This window comes from Pteropus medius, unplaced genomic scaffold, assembly GCF_902729225.1.
Source record: "Pteropus medius unplaced genomic scaffold, Ma_sr-lr_union100, whole genome shotgun sequence".
In the NCBI taxonomy this organism is placed as follows: domain Eukaryota; kingdom Metazoa; phylum Chordata; class Mammalia; order Chiroptera; family Pteropodidae; genus Pteropus; species Pteropus medius.
In genome coordinates this window covers 13,027,321-13,047,116 of record NW_024349804.1, presented here as the reverse complement: position 1 = coordinate 13,047,116, position 19,796 = coordinate 13,027,321, and the positions used below count along the sequence as shown (strand labels likewise).

The 19,796-nt window shown below is 60.9% G+C and overlaps 1 protein-coding gene across 2 annotated transcripts in view; it reads left to right on the top strand.

The window, feature by feature from the left end:
• ABLIM2 (actin binding LIM protein family member 2) overlaps window positions 1-19,569 on the top strand; it is a 48,421-nt gene extending 28,852 nt beyond the window's left edge. Inside the window, exons 12-16 of one of the 2 annotated variants that reach the window (XM_039838038.1) lie at window positions 4,537-4,598; window positions 9,516-9,570; window positions 10,895-10,953; window positions 11,104-11,184; window positions 18,684-19,569. In XM_039838038.1, the coding sequence (XP_039693972.1) occupies window positions 4,537-4,598; window positions 9,516-9,570; window positions 10,895-10,953; window positions 11,104-11,184; window positions 18,684-18,797 (371 nt within the window). In that variant the 3' untranslated portion in view covers window positions 18,798-19,569. The remainder of the gene's footprint in view (window positions 1-4,536; window positions 4,599-9,515; window positions 9,571-10,894; window positions 10,954-11,103; window positions 11,185-18,683) is intronic. The other variant, XM_039838039.1, reaches the window with a different exon arrangement.
• Window positions 19,570-19,796: the final 227 nt, after the last annotated feature.

Here is a 19,796-nt window from a genome sequence, read left to right as displayed (position 1 = left end):
GTTGTGTGTCTGTGCATGTTGTGTGTCTGTGCGTATTGTGTGTGTGGGCATGTTGTGTGTTTCTGTGTGTGCATGTGCATGTGTGTCCTCCACACTGGCACTTGCTTCTGATGACAGTGATCATGATTTTGTCATCTCTTCGCTTCCTACTGTTGTCCCGACACGGTGCTCTGAGCGGGAAGCCCGCTGTGTCTCGCCACTGCGGTTGTGCCTTTACGTCTGTCCTGGTGACACTGCTTTGCCTCCCAGTGTGCACAGAGGCAGCAGCGGGGACCCGGGCTGCTGGCCGTGCCGGGATCGGGCGCGCCTTGCGCTTTGCCAGCCTCTCGAGAAACGCGGGTGGGCTGGGTTAGCCACCGCTTTTCTCGGGGTTCCTTTGAGCTCCCACATGTGAGTCTGTCAACACCGGTTCCATTTGCAAGCAGTTGGTCTGCACACAGCAAGGCACGGCCACCTGCATCCCCAGGGACATCCATCTGCACTACACCCAGGGAAGGCAGCGCTGTGACGCTCAGCACGGCAGGCGCCCAATAAATATTGGTTGAGTTGAGATGTATTCAATTCCACGGCTGTTTCCTGAGCACCCGCTCTGTGGCGGCGAGGGAGCGGGGAGGGGCCGGGACGCCGAGGGGACCCCGCCGCCGCCTGCCCGGGTCCTCCGCGGGCTCCTGGGGGTGGTCACGCTCTCGTGCCCCTGCCAACACCAGCAGCACATCTCGCCGGGGGCTGCGTTCGTCATTCATTCATCCAGGCCCCCCCTCTACCAACGGTGATCCAGCACCTACTAAGCGCTGGACATGGTGCCGGGCAGTGGGGAGATGGCGGTGAATACGGCCCAGTCCCGTCCCCCAGCAGGGAGGCGGTTGGACGAATGAGCAGCAGCGACAGACCGGGGTGGCCTCCCGCTCCCCTGTGGCAGGGCCCTGGGCCAGCACCGCCGCCGCCCCGAAGACGGCCTCGTGCTGCTGCGCACGCATTGTGACAGACGTGGGCGCCCTCCGTCCCACGCACACAGGGCGATTCTCCGGTCTACGTGCGTGGCGGGCTGTGTGACCGATGCTTAGTGATTTCCATGCAGGAAAGGGAAGGTGTTGGATTTTTGTCACGAGAAGAGGGTCTGGAGCCTTATAGGACAAGACTCGCCCGCAGAACACAAGGCGATGTGCACCCCCCATCCCCCACCCTGGCCTGGACCCCACGGATGGACCTGCTGTTGCTCTGGGCCCCGCCTTCCTAACCCATCGGGTCCTGTCCTCTCTTTTGAGGTTCCATGTCCCCCTCTGGGTGGTCAGAGGTGTGCCAGCGTCACACAAAGCCCCTGGCCAGTGGGGACCCAGAGAACTCAGCGATTGCCAGAAAGGGTGCTACGCTTGGAGGTCAGGGTGAGACTCGAGCCAGCGTGGACGGGTGGTCCCAGCGTGGGCCACTGTGCCCCAGCCCTGCCTGTGGCTTTGGCATTTGTTACAGCTTCTGGAATCCCACGTTTGATGGGACATGCTCATCTTCGCCTACCACCCACCCCTGCCCAGGGCCTGCTTGGGGCTGAGATGGGGACCGCATCCTCGGGTCCTTTTTAGTGCCCAGTGGGCGTGAGAAAAACCAGAGAGCACATTTTCCTGCCCGGGTGGTCAGAACCAGCAACACCAGGCGGACCGGAAGACCACTTGGACAAGCATTCTGAAGAATCGTCACCTGAACCGCAGCTCGTGATAAGCCAGGCCCGACCTGCCACGCCCAGACAGGGCGACAGCCCGATGAAGTGGAAGCCGGCAGTTGCCTCCCATCCAGGGCTCCCGGCATGATATCCAGAACGTCCAGGAACAACACTGTCATCGTCCCACCGAGAACTGCGGAGGTCACCACGGGAACGAGAAAAGACGACAGATAAACACCGAGAAGAACTAGATGCTGCAGGTACGAATCTAAGGATGTCGAAGGCGACCATCACAAAAATGCTTCAGCAAACAATTACAAATACTCTTGAGACGAATGGGGGGGAATCTCACCAAACGCATATGTTATAAAACAGGATCAAATGGAAATTATAGAACTGGAAAATAAACTCACCAAGGGAAAAAATTCACTGGATGGGTCAGTAACAGGCGAGACTGTGACCGCAGAGAATCTGTTCATCTGAACTTCAGAGAGAAAAAATCAGGAAAAAAAAATGAACAGAGCCTCGGAGCCCGTGGGACAGCGTCTGCATCATGGGAGTCCCAGAAGGAGGGAAGACGAGAATGCGTCTGAGCAAGTATATTCAGAGAAATAATGGCTCAAAACTTACCAAATTTGGCAAAAGACATAAAGCTACAGGTTCAAGAAACTAAGCGAACCTTAAATAGGATAAATTGTAAGCCATCCACTTTAAATCGCATCATACTTAAACTTCTAAAATCGAAACAGAGAAAGAAATTCTCGGAAGCAGAACAGGATGGCTTTGCTCAGGGGAACCCCACAGCAATGACGGCCGATTTCTCCTCAGAAACCACGGAGGCAGCGGGCAGCGCGCGGCTCCAGGCTTTCCATGTGCCGCCGGAAAGTTGCCGTGAGTGTGGACTCTGTGTCGGGCAAAAATGTCCTCCGAGGACGAATGGAGAAGGAAGACGTTCTCAAAGGAAAAGTGAGAGTTTTTCAGTAGCAAATTTGGCTGAAGGAAGAAGGAAATGGGAGCAGGAAGGAAGGCACGGAACTGCGCAGGGCGCGACGTCGGCGTGGGTGAAATCCGGTGACCGGAACGGGCGACCCTTCTCTTCATGACGCGCCCAAATCACGGTCGAAGCAAACGCAGCACCACCGGACGTGGGCGCTCAGGCTCGGGAGAAGGAGCACCCGAGACGATTGTAGTCGAAGCGTCATGAGGGCAAAGCGGCCGCCTCGGACGTAGGTTTGTCCGCCTCGTGGAAGGTGGTAGGTGTTGCGAGCAGGGCGCCGGGGGTTTAGAAGCCGCCCAGGCGACTCAGTGCCTGTGGGTGCAGCCCGAGAATTTGCCCTTCTGACAAGTCCCCAGGTGAGGTGGACGCCGCTGCCCCAGGCACCCGCTGGGGGAACCCCTGCTGTAGCATCTCTGGCTGATAAGCTGCTCGGCCAGATGACCTTCAGATCCTCAACCCGACGGCCTCGCGTCCCGAGTGTCCCGGCCGTGTGCCGTAGGAAGCAGGCGTGTCCCGTAGGGGCCGCAGGACCGGAAGGCAGGACGCCTCGTCTCGCATCCCAGGGCTGGCTGGCCTGGCTGTCCCTCCATGTCAGGGGGTCAGTTCTGTGACATGGGAAGAGTGGGTGGGGTCATTTCCCGGTGCGGCCTTGGGAGGGGCTGCCCAGCAGGTGTGGCCCCGAGCGCCTGTCCCACGTCATCCCTTGTCTGTCCCGGACTTCACATGAGATTTCATGGGACAGGAGGGGTCCTCTGCTAAAAGAAGTTGGAGAACCCTGCCCTCGATGTTGCAAAAGGCCCTTCCTGAACCGCATCCGGAACCTTCCCACGGGCCTCCGTGGCGGGGGGCTGGGGGGGAATGGTCCCCGAGACAGGTTCCCCAGCTGAGGCATTTCCTCCAGACGTAGAATTTCTTCTCTGTCCTCACTGAGCTCGGGAGGTTCCCTGCAAATGAAGGGCCCTGGGCCAACGTCCTTGGCTCAGATGGGTGGGTGGGCTCCGTGCACAGCACCCACCTTGTGAACGCCGAGGGATGTCACCCGCCATCCCTGCTGAACCCTCACGAGCAGCCCGGCGCTTCCAGGAGCGGGTGCTGGCGTTTGGCCCCGGGGGTCTGTGTGAGCTGCTGGGCGCCAGCCCCGTGCTGGGGGCAGGGACCCCCAGATGAAGCAGATGTGGGCTGGGCTCTGCATGGGCGCATGGACAGTTTGGGACAGGCCTCCTGAAGGCGCTTCCTGGGGTGGGGGCACCCTGCCTCTCTGGGGAGCCAGGCCTAGCCGCTCGTTCACCCTTCCACGAAGGATCCCACCCCCACCGCTGAGCCACGAGGGAGCTGCCGAGACCTCCCACTCTGCTCTCCCCAGACCAGGCACCGAAGGGGTTGGCTGGGTAACGCCTGGTCCCAGGCCAGCCTGGGTGTGGACGACAGGTGGATCAGATGCCGGCTTCCCACAGGGATCCAGGGCCCCGTGTCCCAGGCCAGCCCTTTTTCATTTCAAGGGAAGCTGGGAATTAGGATTTTAATGTGAAATCCCCCAACTGCAAACAGCTCAAGACTTTTAAAACGACGGAATGGTCTCCAGGCCACCTTTGGTTGGTGACGGGCCTCCATGGGCCATGGGGTGGCACAGCCTCACCCCTGGCTCTCAGAACACAGGCACCCTCCAGGTTGGGGTCAAGCTCCATGGTGTCATGGGCAGGCTGGAGGACGTCCTCCCTCCCTGATGCCTTCCTCGGGTCCTGGGGACAGAGGTCACAGCTGAGGCAGGGCGTGACCGAAGGGGCCCTCGCTCTCCACTGCCAAGCCTGCAGGCCGGGGCCGAGCGTTCCTCCCGTGCCCGGCCAAGGCCGCTGTGCGTGTGACAGCTGTGCTGTGTCTGTTTCAGGGTTCCCCTATTCCAAATCCGACCCTCTCCCAGGACACGGAAGGAATGGCTTGGACCACCGGGTAGGTACCTCACCCCTCCCCAGCCCGGTGCACTAACCGTCCCGGGGGGCTTGATGCACAGCGGAGGGTACCGAGCGTATTAACCATCCCTCACCCCAGCCTGCCACACAGCAGGGTACACGGTGTACTCCCCCGCCAGCCCCCCTCACCCCCCATAGCCTGACACACAGCAGGAGGGGTGCCGGCAACACCCGCCTGCCTCTGCCAGGCGCTCCACCTGGGGCCACACTGCTGCTTCTCCAGACCAGGCCAGATAGAACCGGGCGACACCCCTTCCTCCCCTCGGTCCCCAGCCCCTGGGAGACCTCCCCATGCGTGAGGGCAGGGAGATGGGGCCACCCAGAGTGATCAGACCCCCGTGGCGGCCCCTCCCCCTATGACCTGGAGCCCAGGACGGCCCTCCAAATGTGAGCCGAGGGCCTACTTCCTGCCCTGGGATGACACTGGCCCCTCGCCGTCGTCACCAGCCTGGCGCCGTTGGCGCCCACGGTCATGGCCACCACCGTCTCCCCTCAGCGCCTGTGGTCATCAGTAGAGTCCAGGGGTGTTGGCTTCTCTGGCGGCTCCCAGCTGAAGGCTGGCTGGACCCTGTCCCTGCCCCACCCCCCAGTGCTTCTCAGTCTCGGGGCAGCCAAATGGGAGCCCAGATAGTCTGTCCCTTTGCCCGCAGCCTTGCTAGGGTTCCAGCAAGGATCCCTTGGGCAGGGAGGGCTGACGGCCCCAGAGCCCCCTCCCCACACACACACAGGAAGCCATCGCCAGGCGGCCTCTTCCCATGGGGGAAGTTTGTCCAAAAAGCGAGGCAATTCGCCCTCAAGAGAAGCCACGCAAAGCCGAATCCCCGGTCTGTTGCACAGAGGTGGTTTCGGCAGTAAGTGCGTAACGCGGGGAACGGCCCCCAGCTCCGCCCGAGGACCTCGTAGCCCGGGGCCAGACCACAGGGACCCGGCTAAGGACGGGTCAGCAGAGCTGCAGGCGCCCTCTCACAGTCCCTGGCTTCCCCCGGCGCCTCCGCATGCGACCCCCGCCCCCCATCCCACTAACGCTCCTCCCATCCGTCCCCAGACGGCCGCATCGGGGACGCACAAGCAGCACGCCTCTGCATGTTTCGGGGTTTCTCCACCGTCTGTGTTCTGCATGGGAAGCGGGGGGCATGGGAAGCAGGACAGACGTCCACGGACGCCCACAGCCCCGGAATGTCCTCCGCTCACCTGGCACAGCTGTTCCCCGACTCGGAGCAGGAGCCGCAGCGTGTTCGGCCTGCGGAGACAGTGCTGGGAAGCCCTGGGTCCTTCTGCACACATGTGGGGAGGCCTTGGTGGCATGGCGGGCACAGGGGACTCGGCTTTCCAGGCGCCTGTGCGGGGCTTGGCGGGCAGTACCGGTCGCCTGCTGCGGGATCTTCCCTCCCGGCTCACGTTCTCTCTTTTTTTTTTCCTGCTCTTTCAATGACCCTCGGTGACTTAATGCCCGTTTCTCCGTGGGGTCAGATAATCTTTCGAGGGGGGCCCGCCTTTTCCAGGGCAGGCGTGCCCGGCACATGGACTGCCACCCTTCGCCCCGAAGGTCCCCAAAGACTGCCTGCCCTCCCCCCACTGTTGATGGCCTGCCGTGCTCCCAGGTCACTTATTAGGTGGTTTCTTGGCTAGTTTTTACTCCCAGAAAGGGTTCTTGGCAGCCTAAAGTAAAAACACAGAATCGGTGTGACCTAAAACGCACTGAGAGCCACAGGGAGGAGAGCAGGGAACTGTGGGAGGAAATAGGTCGGAAACAACAGGACGCATGGAAGCCGAGCTTCCTCCTGGTCAGGCCGCTGAGCGGACGGGCGGTTGTGCGGGTCTCGTTGTCTCGCAGAAGGAAGGAAGGACACCGTTTCCCGGGGGGGCAGACGTCTTGCCAGGTCTCAGTGTGAGAGGGACATGGGGCCAGCACCACGTGTCCCGGAGCCCCGCCAGCCGGCCCCGCCAGCCGGCCCCGCACAGAGCCCGCCCCTGGTCGATGCTCACAGCTCTCTGTGGGGGAAGCGGGGGAGTAGCTGCCTGCTGCGGGCTTTCCGGGGGACAGGGCAGCGTTGACCCCAACATGTGCCACCTGGTCTGTTTTTAAGAGGATGACCACTGACCGCTGACAGATCCTGGTCGGGGCCCCCGGAAGGAGCCCCACCCTAAAAAACCCTGATGCTAAATACGAACAGACCGATGTCTCCTGCCAGAAGACAGATTAGAGTTAATCTAAAGAGGGGACACTAGTTCACGGTGACACAGTTCATAGAGCAGGTACAGACTCCTAAATTTAAAGGCGCCACGCTTGATAGAACACAGGTCAATTGCTTGCGATAGCAGGCGTGGTAGGCAGTTTGAATACGACTCTTTTGAAATCAGACGTATGGATCTAGAGAAAAAATAATAAACAGCAATCGAATGGCGCACACAGAAAACTCCCTCTAATAGGCGTACAAGAAAAACGTACGTCGTTTGAATTAGATTCTCACACGTCCGTGAAGCATTCAGAAAAATGTTCCCGTGTGTGGCCGCAAGGGAACCCTTAACGAATTAAAGAAGTCTGACGTTTCCTAACTGTGATGCATCCGCACCAGACAGCCCTGAGTCCCAATCCCAGCTCTGCCTCTGGCGGGGTTTGCGTTTGGGCAGGTTACATAGAGCTTCCAAGTCTCCATTTCCTAGTCTTAAAAAAAAATTATCCTTATCTCCTAAGATTGTTTGAGGGCAGATTACATTATGGCCGTGAAACCTCGTAAGTGCTATGGCGTGGGTCCCGCATGAGTGATTATCATACGGGCAGGGCCCGACTTCTTCTTCCTTCTGGGTCAGAGGCCGCTGAGTGAAGCGGCCCAGTCCAGCCTGAGCGTTAGCGAGAAAAGCCATGGCCAGCGGTGAAGGGCCACGATTTCACTCTACCATGAGCCATTCCAGTGTCATATTTGAAAAGGAAGACGGGGGGCTCAATTCTTCAGAGCTCCGTGGGTTCGCTGTGTGATGTTGGGTGCGCTGCTTACCCTCTCTGAGCCTCACGCTAAAACGGCGATCACGCCCATCCCCCGGGGTTGCGGTGCAGATGAGCGAATGTGTCTGCAGAGCAGCTGGCACACGATGACCAAACAAGTGGGAGAGGTGAATAATACGTCGCTTTTACATTCCCTGGTCCTCTGCTGAGAGCCGCAGGGGTCTTCGCCAGGGATTTGCCCGTGTGCCGCCTTTGTGGGGAGATAGATGTTTGTGGGGTTCCCCTGGCCACTTGGCTCTCTTGCTAGCCCACACATAGAGCAGCAGCCCAAGGTCCCGAGATCCCAGTCCCATTTGGCATCTAGAAGACCAAGAGACGGCTCTGTCGCTGCCCTGGGCTGACCCGGTGCCCCGCCCCCTCACCTGGCCGGTTCCCACCCTCCCTCCTCGGAGGCTCGGTCTCTCTCAGAGCCAGGCAGAGCAGAGGAGGCGGGCTTTGCCGCTAGGACGTGGGTTCCCGTCTGCCCCGGGCGGTGGTGGTGGCCAGGGAGTTCAGATGGCCCCGTGCTGCAGGACAGCGGGCCCTGGGGGGCAGCATTTCTCTTAGGTGGCACGGACAGCGGGAAGGACAGTGGCAGGCAGGTTCACCCAGAGTTATGCGGGAGAGCGTTCCCTGACCAGACAGCTGTCAACGTAGGGACCCGTTCTGTGTCGAAACTGAGGAGAGGCATGCGACGCCGTGGAGGAGGCGAAGGGCCACGGGGGGCACTGCGCGGGGCAGACGTCTGGCTGGGGGCACTGGGTGAGGCGAGAGGGGCACTCACCAAAAGACTCAGCAATCAAGGTAAATGACGTTTGAATGCAGTGATTCTTAAAAACCAAACGAATGCAAAAAAATCCGTGATGAACAGAATATCGAATGTCTAAACTAAGGCCAGCTCCAACCCTGCACTTAGGTGCTCACCCTACACCGCCTCAGTGTCCCCTGTTAGGGACGAGGACTTCGGCCTGGCCTTTTCCTGGGGTCTTTCCCGCCCACACTCTCTGGGCCGTGACTGGCTCCCACTTACCACCTCCTGCAGTGAGTCAGAGCCGAAAGCGCTTTCTCCTGCGACAGGAAGAATGTCCCCCCTTTGCCTGCAGAATGCTCTTTGAAATCGAACCCTTGTGCCCAGACATGCTGGCCGAGAGCGTGGCCCCGTGCCAGACCTGTACAGGTGCGGGGGATACGGGCTCAGTCCACCGCGGGCAGTGGACGCCAGGCCGCGACAGGGCTTGGCTCCCGGTGGGACCGCCAGGGGCAGGTTGATTGGACAGCAGAGGACAGAGCAGCCCCCGCAGGGCCCGGCGCATGCGTGCGGGGTGGGGACCCTCTGTAGGGGCTGCAGGGTGACATTTACGGGTGTGCAGAAGAGAGTTCCAGACGTTCACGGCCGAGATGCAGCGAAACGGCAAAGCTTGCCAGTGACGCCGTGGACGGGCGGGGGAGGCGCCGTGGACGGGGTGGGGGCCCAGGTCCGCGTCCCCTCGGCATGCCGCCCCCCGAGTATCCTCACTGATAGCCACTCTGTACGGAGTGCTCGCGACACACCAGGCTCTGCGCCGGGGGCTGTTCAGACGGCGGCCACTGAGCACGTGGCACAGCAGGGGAGCGGGGTCCCGGGGGACAGCCTCCACACATGCTGGAGCCCTGCACCTAGCAAGGCGCCCGCCGGCGTCCATGCTGGCTGCAGAGCCCAGGGACCGGGCTCCGGGGAGCCACCTTTAGCTGGTTGGGAGGAGTTGCCTGGACAGGCAGGGTCAGCGGAGGCCCGAGAGGCGGGGCAGTACACCTGTCCGGTGTGAGGACAGCACACCCCTTCCAGAGCCAGCGTCTCGAGGCGCGGTGGTCCGACACCCCCACCCTGGCTTCGAGGACCCAGGTGGGACTGCCTGCCCTCTCTTTCTCTTCCAGAATGCCAATCTGGCCCCTTGTGGAGCAGACCCGGATGCCAGCTGGGGCACTCGAGGTACAAGGAGCAGGGCCCCCTGTGGTCTCTGGCTCGGGCAGGGGTCACTAACACGTTCCCAACAAGGCTCATTCTGAAATGACCCCCTCCAGGGCCAGCTGGCAGAGGGCTCCAAGCATCGTTGGGGGGTGCTCACCGCCAGCCCCTTCCAGTTAAGAAGCAGTGTGCCCCCGTTCTGACGCTGCCTGAGGCACTCTCTCTATCAGCGCCTGTCCTGACGTCGTCACTCTGGTCACTTGGAGAGAGAGCTCTGCATGGGAGTGATTGTCCCATGCCAGGGTGCAGGCAACCCCCACTGTGGCACTGAGGGAGGCAGTCACCGTGAAAGCCCCCAGGTCCAAGCCGAACAAAGCTGGGTCAGATTCTTCTACCCTCGCTCACAGTGCGGATGTCAACCAGGAGAGCTGCCTGTTGGTCACGTGGCAGGCGCCTGATGGAGTCCTCTGCCAGCCGAGCCGGCTCCGGCCCGCACAGTGCTCACTCACCCCCGACACCCCCAGGATGACGGGGCCCTTGCTCTTGTGGGCTGGTTTGCACTGGAGGGCAGAGGATGGGGGTGCCGCAGCCCACTCCCCCTAAGTGGTTCTCCAAGTCCCCGGGCTCAGAGCTGGCACGTCCAGCATCCTGCTTGGCACACTGAGGAATTCAGGGACCCACCCCCGTTCGCCTGGGCCCCTGACAGGGACTCTCTCCGGAGCTAGTCTTGCCGTCCGGGTTCTAGAGTTTCTGCTTCTGTGGGTCCCGTGGGCTCGCGGAGTCCCTCTAGCCACACGATGCTATTTTGTACCGAGACGCTTTTAGTCTGTGGGGAAAACTCTTGAAACACTAGTGTGCGAAGCTCAGTGATGTAAAAGCAAGAACTAAAGGATTAAGAAGGTCAGACGCAAGAGGCCAGGGGGCGGTTAGGCCCCCGCGAGGCTGTCTCCACAGCACCCCCAAATGTCTTCCCAGAATGCCCACTTTACAGGGAGGTAAACTGAGGCAGGCTGCTTTCCCGGGGCCGCGTGGATACCACGGGACACAGGGACAGAGTGCCACAGGGACACAGTGCCACAGGGACACAGTGCCACGCCCAGCTCCCAGTCTGGCTCCAGCCTCCTGACCATGCCTCCTGCTCTGGTTTCTCGCTGAGACCCTCGGAGCACCCCCTCCCTCCGTGGCTCCAAAGCAGCCGCCACGGGGGGGACGGGGCGGCCGGCGTGGCCCAGCTGCGGGGGGGACGGGGTGGCCGCCGACTGCGGGGGGTGGGCGCGTCCCCAGACCGGGCTGCTTCCTCCTTGGGCGCGAGGCCGCGCGCTCACCTGTGCTCTGCTCTCTCTTGCAGAGTACAAGGTAAGAGAGGCCGCCGCCCGCATCGCCGCCGCCTGCGCTCCACCTGCCCAGGTTAAAAGTTCCTTTTGTTGTGCTTTTCCTGTGAAATGTGTGTGTCAGATGCAGACGCGAGTGTGTGCCTTTCCCCTGGCTGGGGCTTGGGGCAGCCGCCCCAGCCTGCACCCGCTTCCTGGGGTGAACCCATGGTTCCTCCCCCCACAGATCTACCCCTATGACGCCCTCATCGTCACCAACCGGATTCGCGTGAAACTGCCCAAAGATGTGGACCGGACGAGACTGGAGGTAAGGGATGGGGGGGGTGGGGCAAGTGACGCCGTGCAGGTGCCAACACTGGTCACTCCGAGTGTCCCCGCTGGGGATGGTGGCAGCACAGCCAGGGCATGGCCTCGAGGACCCACGTCGTCTCAGAGGCTGGAGAACGTGGCTGTGGCACTTGTATGCCCAACAAAGACGGCTGTGCAAAGGGGCCACGGCTGCTCGGGTCCGGGCTCGAGGGGTGACTCACAGCGAGGACACTTGACCTTCCAACAGCGTGGGGGGAGGGGACCTTCCCCACCGAGACCGAAAGTGCCGCTTTCCATCGATTTTCCATCGATTTTCCATCAGGGGTGGGCGAGTCCAAGGATGTGAGACCCGGGGTTACAGGACCAACCGCATGCGCGTGCCCCTGCCCAAACCCGCGTCGTCCAAGGGTCAACCGAGGGCGTTCGAAGCCCCCACAGAGAGTCGGCGCGGCGTGGGTATTTGGAGAATATTGTTGATTGCGATGCAGGACAGGGCAGATGTCCCCGAGTCAGGGGGAGACCAGGCCCTGCCCAGGGAGAAGAGGGGCCTTTGGCGGAGAGTGTGGAGAGAAGTCAACACGCCCGCCACGGTCAGAGTCAGGAGACTTCATTAGAAAAGGGGTCACGCTCCACAGAGCGCGGTCTCCTCTCAGGCAGAGAGGGAGAGGGACGCTGAGAGGGGCCGGGGGTGTTGGTGGAGTTCAGTCTGTCACTCTTTAGTTCCGATTTCCTTTGACGTGGACACACAGCGAGGGAGGCGAGGAGTCCGTAGGACACGGAGAGCGAAAGGCCCGCTGGCCGCTCCGGCCTTTAGTCCACAGGTTCCGCACGGTTTTAGCCACGGGGAGTGACTGGCTCGTGGTCCCTGGTTCCCCTGCACAGGTGTGGGGCATGGGCTGTCAGCGATGCCCGCAGAGACCTCCCTTCGCTCTGCAGACTCCTCCCGGCCTGGCCGCCCGGCTGGCCAGCGCGCTGCGTCTCTGATTGTGGCTCGGCGGGCCCTTGAACCCTCTCGCCTCCTGCCTGCGTTAACGGGAGGAGCTAACTCTGCTGAGCACAGGCACCACCGAACCTCACGGTCTTCCTAGGACGCAGGCATCCAGCCACGTTCACCTCCTGAGCTGTCAGGGATGCTTTGCTGCTTTTTATTGACGGTTTTGCTGGGAGTGGGGGGTCTGCAGGCTCTGAAAGCCTGGGGCCGCCCTGCCCTATCCGGGCGCCCAGGGCTGGGCACACAGTAGGTGCCGGGGGCATGGGAGGCATACTGTGTCCAGCCGGTACAGCCGCAGTCAGAGCTCAGGAGAAGGTGCTGAGATGGCCCTTGGAGGTGGGACGGGACTGTCACCAGCAGAGAAGGGAGAGCATGGCACGGTCTTTGAGGCCAGAGGACCCGTCAGCAAAGGCGTGGCGGGGTCCTGCGGGTTGTGCTGGGAGGCTTGCGTGGGAGTCCCGGGGAGAGGGAGCTGGCACGGGGAGGCGCCCGGAGGGCAGGGTGCACGGAGCGGCCCGGGACCCCTCAGGGGCACTCTCGCTCCTGCCGCGGTAGCGTCCTCGTCCCTCGTGGTCCTGTCCCCAGTCCAAACGCCACCGCTGTGCAATGGGCCGCTTCTGGCTGGGTGGCTCCGGGTCAGGACCTGCCTCTAGGTGTGGCTTTGTTCCTCAGTGGGGTGGGACATGCCCTGTGGACTAGTCACCTTCCTCCCAGAGTCGAGCTCAGAACGGGCTGGTGGCCGGGGCACAGCAATGGCCTTGGGGCCCAGAGCCGCTTCCCCTTGGGACTGGGTGCACTTCAGATGATGCTCATCCCCCCTTTGTTTGCTATAGCACAGAAAGGTGCAAAATACGAAGCGGTTAATGTATTTCCTTTGAAAAAACTGTGGGCTGCAAATGGGCTTCATCACTCAGCTCTCCAGGCACACGCCCAGGGGCGCGTCTGTCTGTCATCAGCCTCACCCTCTCCTCTGCCAAGCCGGGAGGCGACCTGGAAATGTGACCACAGCGGGGGCCCCTCCCACATTCTTCAGGGCTTGGGGCTGGGATGCGAGCCAGGAGGGGCTCAGGAGGGGCCAGGACCTAGCGGGAGAGGAGGGGCCCTCCCCTTTCATTTCGGGGGAGAGAGATTTATTTTTAATATAAAAAACAATTCATAACTCTTCTAAATCTCTGGAAAAATACAAAGAAGAGTATAAACACCCCGTGGAATTCCCCCACCAAGTCACACTTCCGGAAATTGCTTCCTGCACAAACCCCTCCGTGACACTGACTCCTATGTTGGATAAGCTGGACGTCTACCTAGTTCTTTTAAATTCGACGTGACCGTTGTCGGCACCAGTTTGTGTGGCTCTGCCCATCCCTTTGCACGGCTGCGTGGTGGTCCCGCGTCTGTGTTCCACAGGCGCCCCACGGGCTGAGCTCAGTCACATGACAGGGCCGCGGGCAAGGCAGGCCGGGTTGGCTGTGTGCCCGGCAAGAGGAGAGGATGTTTCGGGCGGACAGCTGGTGTGCCCCGCGCACCTCTGTAGGGTCAGGCCCTGGAAGGAGGACTGTCCTGTCCAACGGCCAAGGCATGTCATGCGCGCTACTGCCGAAGTGCCTAGCCGGGCCTCCAGGGGCTGGGTGAGTGGTGCCAGGCACTGTGCTGGCTCCTGGGATGCAGGGTGAGCAAACCAGCAGGAGCACCACCCTCACAGACTCAGTCTGACGGGGAGACGGGCGTCAATCAACTGGTGACCCAAACGAGCGTGTATAATCATTCACCGAGATGAGGGCCCTCAAGGGAGAGAAAGGCCAGCCTGCGAGCAGTTAAAAATGGGTTCGCTGGGTGTGGTCGGCGTGCCTGCCCACGTGTAAGCAGAGGGACGGCAGGCAGGGGGAGGACCGCACAGGGCGTGCAAAGGCCCCGGGCAGGAGGGAGCCTGGGCTGTGTGAGAGGGTGAGGGAAGGCCCCGGGCGCTGAGCTTGAGGGGGGCGATGGCCAGGAGGGGCCACACCTCGCAGCCCTGGGCCGTGCTGAGCAGTTTGCGTTTGGCCTAAGAGCAGCGGCTTTTCAGTTGGGGACGAAATCATTCGGTGTGTGATTTAAAACGACACGTAGGGCTGCATTGTTTGGGCTGGATTCGCTGTGTGGATGCAGGGAGGCTGCTTGGGAGGGACTGGGTTGTCCGAGCAGGAGACGATGGCATCTTGGACAGGGCGGCGGCCTGCCCAGGTGAGAAGGAGGTGCGGTCGGGCAGTACTTGGGAAGGTCAGGCGGCGGGACTTGGTGATGACAAGGGCGTTGGGAGAGGCGGGGACGTGCCTGGCGTCACTCCAGGCCGTCGGGATAGGGTGGTGGGTGAGTGACGTTCCCTTGGTGGGGCAGGACAAGCCCAGACTCCGAGGATGGTTGACGCGCTAGCTCCCCAGGCTCGGCCCGGGGAACTCAGGCTATTCGGCCTGGTGGCCACGTGTGAATGGTGGTGGCAGCGTCAGCCACGAGGCTCGGCCTCCGGGAGGAAATTGGGGCTCCCTTCTGGATGCCCAGAGTAGGAGGTTGGAGGCTTTTTCAGGGTGGCTTTGTTTGACAAGTACGTGTCCTTGTTGACTGTGCCGCAGGCTGATCTAAGCACTCGACACGAACCAACAGGAGACAGCCAGGTAGACACACAGACGGACAGATATGGAGAGACACAGACGCATATTAAGGACTTTCTCTTACGATTGGCTCACAGAACTGTGGATGCTGGCAAGTCTGAAATTTAGGACAGGCCGGCAGATGGAAGTCCGGGCAGGAGCGACACTGAGGGAGAATTTCTTCTTCTCCAGAAGCCTCGTGGCTTGTTCTTAAGGCCTCCAGTGGATTGGACGAGGCCCACCCCGTGCTGGAGTGCCATCTTTGCTTAAAGCTGACAACTGTAGATGTGGGCTACGTCTACAGATCACCGTCACAGCAACCCCTGGGGTAGCGTGTGCCCCACTGCAGAGAGCAAAGGTGTCCCCGTGACCCTCTTGAGGGTCCTCCTTAACACCCCAGACTCAGCGAGTGTGGGGGGCGCAGGCAGGGCCGACTGCGGGGGCGGGAGCGGCTGCTGGCAGTGGCGTCTGCGGTTTTAGTGTCTGTGGTTTCTCAAGCGGCCTCGCCAGCCCCTGAGGCTGGCCGCACACCTGAGTTTGCTCAAGCAGTGGGACGCAAGTCTGTGGAATGTGCCTGGAAAGGAAGGACCCCACAGTTAGACAGGACCTCCTTTGTTTAAGCTCGTCCGACCGGTCTGATGAGAAGCCGATAGACGGCATAGACTGTGGTGGTGGCTGCACAGGCGGCTGAGTCAGAGATTCGGTACTGGGGCATGGCAGGATGCAGCCCCAGGGCCTGCTTGGCCGGCGAGCCCCATGCTGCCCTGCCCGCTATGGCAAGGACGTGACAGTAAAAAGAGCCCCGGGTGGAGGTGGGGAGAGGACAGTGCCACATCACCTTGTCTGGAACACGATTTCCCCACTGCCACAAGCAGGCCTCAACCCCTCTCACCGAGGAGGAGGCGGCGTTGGTTTCTCAGCCAAGTGAAGTGGGCCGGCCAGGACCACACAGCTGGAGCTGGGAGGGGTGAACAGACCCCTCCCTGTCATTCCTCACTGACCCCCCTCCCCGGCCCTGCAGAGCCCCCAGGCAGTCAGGCGCTGTTCTTACTCTGCAGATGAGGAGATGGGACTGGGACCCAGAGGGCAGGGACCCTGCTCACCCCCAGGACTTTCCCTTCGCCAGCTGCCGCCAGCTGCTCCGGGAGGCATGGGACAAGCACAGGCTCCTGGGCCCTGTCCCCACTATGCCTGCCTTGGTAGGTTTTGGGGAGGCCCAGCAATTGTCAGACCTGACAAGCACCCCAGGTAAATGTGACAGGCCTGCAGGGCTGAGAACTCAGCTGGGACCCCATGTGGCCACCCCTCCCTCCCTCCTGACCCTACACACCTTCCTAGGAGGAATGTGGGACCAGGTCAGGGCAGGTGTGGGACCACCCCCATCAGCAGGGTGAGGAATGCTGAGGGTTTCGGGGCTGGGGGCTGGCTTGGGGCTGGCCTCAGCCCTGAGCAGAGCAGACCCCACAAGGAGCAGAAGAGGAGAGAGCCAGCCTCGACTTTCTTCGAAGGCCTGGTCCTTTCGCCTTCCAGAGGATGGGTCAGTTTCTGGCTATTTTCAGGCACCGGAGATGGCCTTTCTCTTGCTCATACCTGATGCCCTCCCCAGCCCACCCCCGGGACCTGTGTCTCTGGGGCGTTTCGGACACCCCGGATTGCAGAACGATAGTGGGAAGGATACTCCTTTCCTCCTTTTCCGCACCTGGACCGTCTCACGGTAGTTGGGGAGATCGTGACTTGGTACCTGGACGCGGGCGCTGTGTCTAAAACCACAATTCAGAGTCTCTGTGGACTGGGTGTGGCCTGCTCAGCCACTAAGAAACCCCAGTTTCAACACCGTGCAAATATTCACTTCTGGCAAGTCCCAGGCTTCTCTTCCTGTTTGCAAGCTCAAGATAGCAGCAAGCGGCTGATGATGGCCCCTTCCTGGCAGAGCCTGGCATGGTGGGGTGTGTGTGACTGTGCATGTGTCTGTTTCTCTGTGCGTGTCTTTCCTTGTGTGTGTCTGTGAATGTGTGTGTGTGTGTGTGTGTACGCTGAGGACTCCAGGCCCAGATTCAGTTAGGAGGGACTTCTGTGACTCAGTACAAGATTGGGGGCGGGGGGTTCTCCTCCAGATCGTGCCAGCAACTGAGCTCCAAACCCAGCGCGTGCCACATGGATTCAGCGATTTTCGTGAAAGCTGCAAATGGTAATGATTGATGTTTATGCTTTTCACAGTTTACCAAATGTCTCCACACACATTTTCTCTCCCGATCATCGCAACGAACTTTAGTATGAGTACTTTTGTTTTAAAGTTGAGGAAACCACACTTTTTTGGTGTAAGAATTAGTATTTTTTTAATTGTAAAATTCACATAAAAATTCACCATCGTTTTAACCATTTTAAAGTGTACAGCCCCGTGGCACTTAGCAGTTCACGGCATTGTGCAACCAGCAGCTCTACCTGGTTCCGGAACATTCTCCTCTCCCCAAAGGAGACCCCACACCCAGTAGGCATCATTCCTTGCCCCTCTCCCTACCCCAGCCCTGGCAACCGCCAATCCGGTTTGGGTCCGGTTTGGGTCCGTTTTGGCCCGTCCCGGGTGTTCTGGCTCAAGCTGTGTGGTCCTGGCTGTCCCACCTCACTCGGCTGGGACGGGATCACAACACGTGGCCCTTTGTGTCCACCTTCTTCCACGCTGCCCGGTGTTCCCAGGTGTCACCCACGTCGTGGCAGGTGTCAGAACGTCACCGAGCAGCATCGTAGCATGTGGGCGGACCGCGTTGGCTCTGTCCACTGTTCTCTGATGGACAGTTGGGCTGTGTCCATGTTTTGGCCTTTGTGGATAGTGCTGCTGGGACCGTGGGTGTACGAGTGTCTATCTGAGCCCCTGTTTTCAATTCTTTGGGGGCCTGTGAAACGTATGGAGGGATTGTCAGACTGTTTTCCACACAGCTGCACAGAGCCACATGTTTAAGTTGGGGCACGGGGGCATTCGAGCCAGCCCTCTGGACACAGAGCCTGGCCCCTCCCTCCCCCAGCCCCTGCTGGAGACCACCCCGAACTTCCTTTTCTCAGAGCCTATTGAACAAAGACAGATGTATGGACAACGGAAGCAGACATGAGCACGGGGGGGCTAGAGCTCGGGCAGGGGACACTCCCCTGAGGTCACTCTGACCCTAGGGGGCCGACACCCACTGGCCCTGTCCGTGGCAGGCTCAGTCCTGAGTGCTGACCTGTACTGACTCATTCATCCCCACAACTCTGGGTGGGGGCACCAGGGCAGCGCCCCACCCCCCAAGACCCAGGAGAGCAGACCAAGTCTCCAGGGGGCTGGCCAGCTCACCCAGCGTCCCGGAGGCTGTGCTGCTGGTGCCCTTGCCCCCACGCCGTGCAGCCCCTCCGTGTGCCCGGAGACGGGGAGCGGGGCCTGGACAGGGAGCTCGCTGCCGATCTCACGGCAGAGGCTGGGGGAGCAGGAACCCGGGCTGGCTTCCCTGCTCTCTCTCCACGCCTCGGCTTCCCCGTCCGTGCAGCGGGCGCACAGCCAGCCATCCGCCCCCTGCTCGCAGGCGGCGCCGGGAACATGCCGTGAAATCGCGTGCGCACGTGGCACGCCTGCCGCGCGCTCAGATGTCCCCGGGCGGGCGGAGTCCTCGTCCGGGGCGTGCTTCTGACCTCGGTCTGCAGTGGGAGGCGCGTGTGTAGGCATCACCGAGGCCCCTTTCCTCCGGGCTCCGTTCTGGCAGTGGCATCGTGGGAGGGATGGGGACACAGAGGGAATCTGGGGACAGGAGGCCCGGGCGAGCCCGACGCGGCTGCCCCGTCCAGCCACTGGCCCTGCGTCCCGTGCGTGCGTCGTGAAGTTGCTAACTGCTCCCTCTGGGTTTTCCTTTTCGTTTGAAGAGGCACTTGTCTCCGGAGGAGTTCCAAGAGGTGTTCGGGATGAACATGGAGGAGTTTGACCGCCTGGCCCTCTGGAAGAGGAACGACCTCAAGAAGAAAGCCCTGTTGTTTTGATGGCCGCCACGGGCCTGGCCACGCGTGCCGGTTTCCGGGCCCCAGACACGCGGCAGGAACCACGCGAAACCCGCCAACTGCACTGGCTCTGGCTTCTGTGTGTCTGCGGGGTGGGCGGTGGGTGCCCGGGCAGGGCCGGGCCGGGGGCTGGAGAGGGAGCAACCACAGCAAGCTGCAGCCAGCGACTGTCCCGCCACAGTACACAGGGCCTGGACGCCTCGCTTTACACCCCCCGCCCCCACCTCGCTGTGCTTGGCGTCGGGGAGATGCTACAAGCGGCTGTCCCAGATGTAGGAACACTTAGCCAACCACAGTCCTGGCCCCACACTAGGCCCTTGGGGCACAGAGGTGACTGGGCCTTGAGATTTGGGGAGGCTTGTCAATGACAGGCGCTGACACCGTCATTGGTGGCCCGGTCCACGGCTCCGGAGCCCGCTGGCACCTACCCACCACTCAGCCCAGGAGGCATGGCCTTGAGCACGGACGGCGTCTGGCCTGTGGGCCTACAGGCCGGGGTGCCCAGGGCTGTGCCAAACGCGGGTACACGATCTCTGCAGTCGTTTGTGACAAGTCTCAAACTTTTTAGGGATGAACGTCATCCTGATGGTACCTTCGTCCAGGGCCCTCCGTGCACTGAGTTTTTCTTCCAAATCACCCCTAGATGCCTAAATGATATCTTTAAAGTAACACAAGAGGTTTTATTTTATTAAAAAGTATAGCCCGCTTAGACACAAGACGACACATATAAAGAGTTTACCTTTCTGGTCCCGCGGAGGGGATGCTGCTCGCCTTATTCTCACGGTCCGGATCTGTGTGGTTTCGGTTCTTGGCGTGTTCCTCATACCTGGGACTCCTCGTCTGTATTCTTTTTGCTTTTCCTCTTTTGTACCTGTCGCTCAGGTACCCTTAAAGTCAGAGCCCCTGATTCATGCCGTTTGTAAGTACGCGTGCAGTATGGCCACCACCATTACTTCCTAGCTGTTATTTTCCAAGTCTTGG